Below are 7,500 nucleotides of genomic sequence, written 5' to 3' on the forward strand. Positions count from 1 at the left end.
ATTTTTTCCCTCCATTTTAGACCCATTTCTATTCTTTCTTCTGTCTCTCCCTTTCGTTACAAGGTAATTTCGTCCCAGGGTTTTCTCGGGAACACTAATGAGGTTCCAATATTTGTCACCGCCACTTGGGGAGAAGAGGAAGAAGGTACAAGGAGGAAAAAGAAGAGGTAAAGAGGAAGAAGGAGGAGGAGGAGGAGGAGGAGGAGGAGGAGGAGGAGGAGGAGGAGGAGGAGGAGGAGGAGGAGGAGGAGGAAGAGGAAGAAGAAGTTGAGAAGGAAGAGGAGGAGGAGGATATAGAGAGATATAGAGAGATATAGAGAGAGATAGAGAGATAGAGATAGGTAGAGAGAGAGAGAGACTGAGAAGGGTGAGGTAAGCCCCCTCCTCCTTCTCCAAACAGCTAACTGCAGGTAAGTTTCAGATAGGCACAAACATATACGAAGGTTTTTGTCTCGGAGGAAAATGGTTTCCAACTTTCAAGCCTTTTTTCCCTTTCTTTCTTTCCCTCCATCCATCCCTCTTTTTTCGTCCCAGGAGAGAAGAACGCCATTCTGATACAAACTGCCCAAACTTTGTGTAATCAGGAAGGGTAGAGAGCGGGCGGGCGGAGAGAGAGAGAGAGAGAGAGAGGGGGGGGGGGCACAGGGAGGGGGGAGGTGCGTCGAACAGGTAAAAACACGACGTAGATGCTGTTAAGACACCGAGGGCGTCAGCGGGATTCGGCAATATGTGCAAGAAGAAGTTTTGTCGTTGGTTCGCACGTCCAAGTCACGAAGTTCTACAACTATCGCTATCAACTTAGCAAATATCACAACCACGACGGGCACCAACAACGCCTCCAAACACAACGCCCATTCTAACCCGTCTATATTAAAGCGAGTGATAATCTCTTCCCCTTAACTACACAAAGCCTCACCAGCATACATCCCAACATCACAACCATTATACAAACGAGGTATCACAACCAGTTCCACCAACCAAAAGGCAACTCTTTGCCACCATTACACAGGCGCAACCACCACTTCCAACACCAGTAGTTCTCCGCTACCACAACCACTTCCTACCACCAGTACTTCTCTGCCCCCCATTGCAAAGGCGCAACCACCACTTCCACCACCAGTATCTCTGCCACCACAGCAGCTGGACACAACCCCGACCCGTCGAAGGAGAACACAGCCGGCCATATACGATAACTGAGCAAACATTTGTTGTCGCTACTTGAGACCGGATGTAAAAGCATCCCCATGTTCAGCGCCACAGCCGTCTCTGTTCCTCTGGCCGCCACGCTCTGCCCGCTCGTCCTCCTCCTTTGTCTTTCTTTCCTTTTCTTCTTCTTCTTCTTTCATGTCTTCCTCGTCTATTTCTTTTTCTTCTTTTAATACTTTTTTTCTTCTACTCCATCCTCTTCTTGCTCCTCCTCCTCCATTTCCCCCCTTCTTCACATTTTGTTATCATCGTTACTGCTATTAATTACAGCACTTTTATTACTTTCATTGCACACCCTTCCCTCTTTCCTTTTCTTTCTTTTATCCTCTTGTATCTTATCTTTTTTCTTCACTTCTTCCTTCTTTCCTCTCAACTTTAATTGTCCATCACCTTCATTATACACTTACAATTATATTTTCACCCATTTCAATGCAGTTTTTACCTCTTCTATTCCCTTTCTTCTTCAACACTTCTTTCAGCATCTGTCTTCCCTCTTTTTTTTCTTCCAAGATCATTTCCCTCTTACCCTAACACTTTCCCCTCCCCTCCTCCCCCCTCCCTCCTCCTCTCCTCCCCCTCCTCCCCTCCCCTCCCCTCCCCTCTCCTCTCCTCTCCTCTCCTCTCCTCTCCTCTCCTCTCCTCTCCTCTCCTCTCCTCTCCTCTCCTCTCCTCTCCTCTCCTCATCTCTCTTCTCAGAGGAGGGCAGAGGTGTGGAAGACGAAAGAAGGTGCCTGTGAGGAGGAAGGACGGAAGAAGAAATGATGTAAAGGAATAAAGTATACGGGGAGGAGAGGGATGAAAAGCGAGAGAGATAAGGATGGGAATAAGATATGAGGCGAGAGAGAGATAAGAGGGAAGGGATAAAACATACACAAAGAATATGGGGAAGATAAAGAGGGACTTAACAAGAGAGGGGAAAGGTGACGAAATGAGGAGAGAGATAGATGAAGATGAGTGAAAGAAGTCGACCAAGGAACAGGGTAAGAAGGTTAAGTAGGAAGAGAAAAGCAAAGGGGTAAGAGACAGGGAGAAACGGAGACGGGAGAGAAAGAGAAAGAGAATGGGAGAGAAGAAGAGAAAGAGAAAGAGAATCAGAAAAAGAAAGAGAAAGAGAAAAAAGAGAGAGTACAATAACAAAAACGATTTTCAAAGCCAATAATACTCGAGCGGAAAGTGAAACCCCACGGCCTGAAGAATGGACCGTAAAGCCCCGGATCGCCTGCACTGAAAGTTAAAACGCACAGCTGTCATACGGACTGCAATAAGTTTTCCGCTGACCTATCCTCTGCTACCCAGTTCATGTCACAAGGTAAATGACAATGTTCGCGCCATGAAAATCTGTCTAAACAAGTGAATAAATAAAGTTATATTTCATCCTAACCCTAGATTCACTGCCACTGACCACTCTCTTCTCCAAAATCTTGAGAAGCCTTTTCTACTAACGCCTACACTCTCCCGCTTCCACCTGTCTCGTCTTCCGCGCCTCCACCTGTTTCCACTTCCCTACTAATTCCACTCTGTTCCCTCCACTAGCCTCCACTCTACTCCCACCCGCCTCCTCCCGCGTGCATCGGTTTCATCCCTATCCACCAATTTCCAATCTGTTTCCTCTCCCGATCTCCTCCTGCTGTGTATATTCTACCCCATTTGTCTCCTCCATATTTTTCCACATTCTTAATCCTGTCTCCACTCCTTCCATTAGTATGTTTACCAGTCTTCCACTTTACTCCTCGCCCCCACCTCTACACCTCTCCCCTCCATCCTCTCCCACCCCTCTCCCCTCCATCCTTTCCCACCCCTCTCCCCTCCATCCTTTCCCACCCCTCTCCCTTCTATCCTCCACCATCCCTCTCCTTCCCATCCTCCTCCACCTGTTTCCAGCCTCTCCTCTTGCCTCTATCCACGGCGTCAGCGCTCCCTCCGACTCCCCGAAGCATCCATCAAAATTAGGCGACACCGAGGCCCTTCATTACAATTTTCTCTCATTTTTTTTCTTTTCCAACGTGGCGCTCTGCATCAGCTTTACATGACGTTGTTCTTGCGTCGCGTCAGAGCTCTTGGGTCCCGGATGACTGCTTCAGACACGAGAAAATGTCTCGAGGGATGGAGGGCAAAGGAAAAAAAGAAAGGAAAAGAAAAAAATATATATACACTGCATGTTATATATATACCGCAAGCAGGCGCGCACGCGCGCGCGTGTGTGTGTGTACGCACACACACACACACATTGCCTTTCCCAAATCCATAAAATACATAAGACTCCGTAAGGCTCCCCCCGCAATGCTCTCAGGGAAAGACTCGGCATCCCACCCTCCCTCGCTCCTCCCCCTCCCCCTCGCCAACGCGGAAGTTCAGCGCAATAATCGATATTTCTTCAGACAAAGAAAGGGAAAAAAGTGAAACTCTCTATACTATTACTTACATTTTTCATTTTTTAAAACCTAGCCATGGTCTGAAGCGCTCATTAAACATACCGCGTAAAAAATATACCTATTTCAGCAGCCCAAAGCAACCACAATGCCTCGACTCTCCTCGTTATTAGCTGCCATTTACAAACGTTTCGCCCTCTTAAATCACCGGTAATGAATATGCTGTCGAATATCCATTCCGATTTAGCAAAAAGCGCAATTAACGGGCGCGATGCCTTCGGGGATATTAAGTGATCAATCACCCGTCGAGACAAACGTTTGCAAATCTAACGTTCCGAAGGAAGAATCTCACTCGAACACAGCGTGCACGTTTTAATAACACGAGCGGTGACGATTTTCTCTTCTTTTTACTTTATTCTATTTCGCGTTTCGCCCCTCTGTCGGTTACCATGACAACGAGCAGCTACGACATAATAACACCAGAAGCAGAAACATTAGGTAAAAAAGACATCAGGTTGTAAGATGCACTACCCTTTCAGTCTGACGAATGTCCAATCACTCTCTTTAACGTTCGTGAACATGCATAACACGTAGCCAGCCAGTGCATAGCTAAATGCGGTAATAGTTACGAATGTTCGGCCGTATATTGCATTTAGCTATTTTTCTCACATCTCATTAAATACTCATGATTATTCTATTTTTTCTTATCATTTTTTAATTATTTTTATATTCTATTCACTCATCAATTACTCTTCCATTCATATATAATTTCTTTAATTTTGGGGGGAGTTATCAACACCAAAATATAAAATGAAACGCGTGTCCGAAGCGCCAATTCATACTGATATAATCGTTGCTTGCATGTCTACTGAGTAAGAGCATTTCGCGACTGACTAACTGGCAGCCAGATTCACAGCTAGACTGAATCCAGACAGACACATTGCAGACACTGAATGCAGACAGCAGACACAGGTATATTTAAACCACTGATTTCACACAAGGCACGTTCCAGCCCCTCCACACAAGACAGCAGCCATTGGAACCTTCATCGCGCACGCACAGACACACACAAACACACACGCACACAGACACATACTCGTTTCTCACATCTTACAGACAACCTTACAAAATGAAGTCAGAAAAGTATATTTTATTTACATATATCCAAACCTACATTCCAAACCGTTGGAAAAAAGAGAAAAAACAACAAAAAGAGAAAGAGAGAAAAAAAGATTCTACGAAAGAGAAACAAAACGACAAGAAAAGATTGCCAAGCGTCTCCCTTACCTTCTGTGTCTTGCTCGCTTCTTCTCCTCATCCGAGAGGCCCGACCAGGAGCGGCGGCGGTGGCAGTCGGTGGTTCCCCCGCGGCTCTTCCGGGCGTCCAGGAATTCCTCGGAACCTGTAGGGGGGAGAGGGAGACCGCTACGTGTCAGATAAGGTCCTCTTTTGCTCCTGTAGGTGAAGGATAGGAGGGATGTGTGTATGTATGTGTGTGTGTGTTTATGTATGTATATATATATATATATATATATATATATATATATATATATATATATATATATATATGTACGTATAATAAGTAATAAGTTGCATATATACACCGTGCGTATATATGCAGATATGTAGGAGGGTGTGGTGGGAGGTTAGTGGGGGGGGATGATACAGACTGGGGAGGGATACGGGGGTGGGGGGGACTCGAGATTCTACGTCCCAGCTCAACATTTCCGAACGAAAGTCTGCTGCGTCGCTGTATTTCTTTATTTCATTATTTTTCTTTTGAATACACCTTTGCTACTTTATTAGTTTAGAGGAAGAAGAGTGCAGGAGTGGAATGAAATAAATGAGTAAGAGAGATAGACGGGGGACGACCATAGAGAAAAAGGTGATGACCCTCGCCTCCCGTCTCACTCTCCCTCCCTCCCTCTCTTTCTGTCATTTCCTCCCTCCCTCTCTCCCTTCCCCATTCTCACACGCTCTCTCTCTCTCTCTCTCTCTCTCTCTCTCACTCCGTCCCGTCCTGTCCATTGCCGTGTCGTTTGTTATTCACAGGACGACTTGCACATTCACGGCTGGCGAGGCGGATCAGGCACGGTCGGGTGGGGCAAAATGCAATCGAACAACCACAGTTATTCAGTTAATGACTATTACGCAAAAAAAGTTTTAATGATTGTGATGCTGAATAACGAGTTCAATATGCAGATATGTATATCGTATACATTGTATGTGGACGGGGGAGGGAGGGGGAAGGAGGAGGAGGCGAGAGAGAGATGGAATGACGGGTGAGAGGGAGAGAAGGAAATAAAAGATATAATGGGAAGAAAAATGAGGGAGAGAGAAAGGAGAGGACTCAAACAATTAGAGAAAATGAGAGAGGAAGTAAGGGAGGGAGGGAGGAAGAGAGAGAAAGATGAAGACTGACAAGAAAGAAAAAAATAATAAAAAAATAAAATAAATAAAGAAAAATTACTAACGGCAAAGGGAAATGCAAGATAAAAATGCAAATCAAAAGATGAAAACCTTCCCCGTCCACAGACGCAGAATAAACACAAAACCAGTGCAGAACAAATACAAGGGGTCGCGGTTGCCGAAGTTCAAGTGCAGGGAATCAAACACAGTCACATTACACACAGATCTTGGGACATATAATCCTACATGATCATAATTGCAAAAACCAAATGAACCCCTAAATAAGAACCTAAATACCCACACACCCTCTAATGAAAGAACCTAAATAACTAATCTAAAAAAGAAAAGAAACGAAAAAAAAGAGAGAAAAGAACGTAAGAAAATCAAATGCCAGAAGGATCAAACGCCCCTAAAGAACCCCCCCCCCAAAAAAAAAAAAAAAAAAAAAATATATATATATATATATATAAACAAATAAAAAATTGAAATAGACCTATCTACCCCTAAAACAGAACCTAAACGACCCTCAGGAAAGTCCTAGTCCTTTGAATACCACTCCACAGAATACAAGAGACACCGTACCACTTCGCTCGGGACTCTTCAAGTAAAAAACTCTGTCAACCCACAGAACTCTACCAAACTATCATCATCATCACATCTATTTTACCATTACTATCATTATCACATTATGATCATTATCACTATAAGCATTGCCATTACAATCATCATTATCATTAGCAATACCATCAATCATTATTACTATGATCATTGCTACAGTATCATCGTCACTATAATCATCATCATCATCATCAATAAATCATCCAAGCTGATCCACACGAGGTTACTTAAGCCTAGTCAACGTGAGGTTATCCAAGCTTATCCACATGAGGTTAACCACAAACAAGGTATCCCAGCTGACCCACACAAAGTTATCCAAGCTTATCTACATGAGGCTAGGCTTATCCATACGATGTTATCCAACCTTATCCACATGAGGTTACCCACAAACAAGTGATCCAAGCTGATCCACACAAGGTTATTCAAGCTACCTAAGCCTCTCCACAAACAGGCAGCCCAGGCTTATCCACACGAGATCATCCGCACAAAGCCAGATCGCGAAAAAACGGCCGCACACGCATGAACAAACTCCCTTTTCAACCCTGGAATTTCTGTCCGCTCCATCGCAAGAAATGGGACAAGAAATTCCCAGATAAAATCACGATGGCGCGACGTAAATCAAAAACCAAACGAGAGAGAGCAAACATGGAGGAGAAAGAGGAAGAAAAAGGAAAGAAAATGAAACGAAAGAAGGACGACATGAATCACCGAAGTGGCGCTCTATATTTTTCCAAAAGAAAGAAAAAGAAATAGAAACAAGGTCATATGCACTTAAATACGCTAAACATTGTGAAAAAGAAAGACAAAGAATAAGAAAAAAGGGGACATGTGCACTTAAGTACGCAATATATTTTGCAATATCTGTTTTATCGCTCGCATTTCTAACTGCATATTAAAC

At 44.2% G+C, this 7,500-nt stretch overlaps 1 protein-coding gene across 14 annotated transcripts in view; it reads right to left on the bottom strand.

The window, feature by feature from the left end:
• cyst (rho guanine nucleotide exchange factor 18 cysts) overlaps window positions 1-7,500 on the bottom strand; it is a 676,181-nt gene that overhangs the window by 140,131 nt on the left and 528,550 nt on the right. For all 14 annotated transcript variants that reach the window (XM_070122010.1, XM_070122015.1, XM_070122012.1 and 11 more), the window contains one exon: window positions 4,863-4,977. In XM_070122010.1, the coding sequence (XP_069978111.1) occupies window positions 4,863-4,977 (115 nt within the window). The remainder of the gene's footprint in view (window positions 1-4,862; window positions 4,978-7,500) is intronic.

The sequence above is a fragment of the Penaeus vannamei genome, chromosome 5 (genome assembly GCF_042767895.1).
Source record: "Penaeus vannamei isolate JL-2024 chromosome 5, ASM4276789v1, whole genome shotgun sequence".
NCBI lineage: Eukaryota > Metazoa > Arthropoda > Malacostraca > Decapoda > Penaeidae > Penaeus > Penaeus vannamei.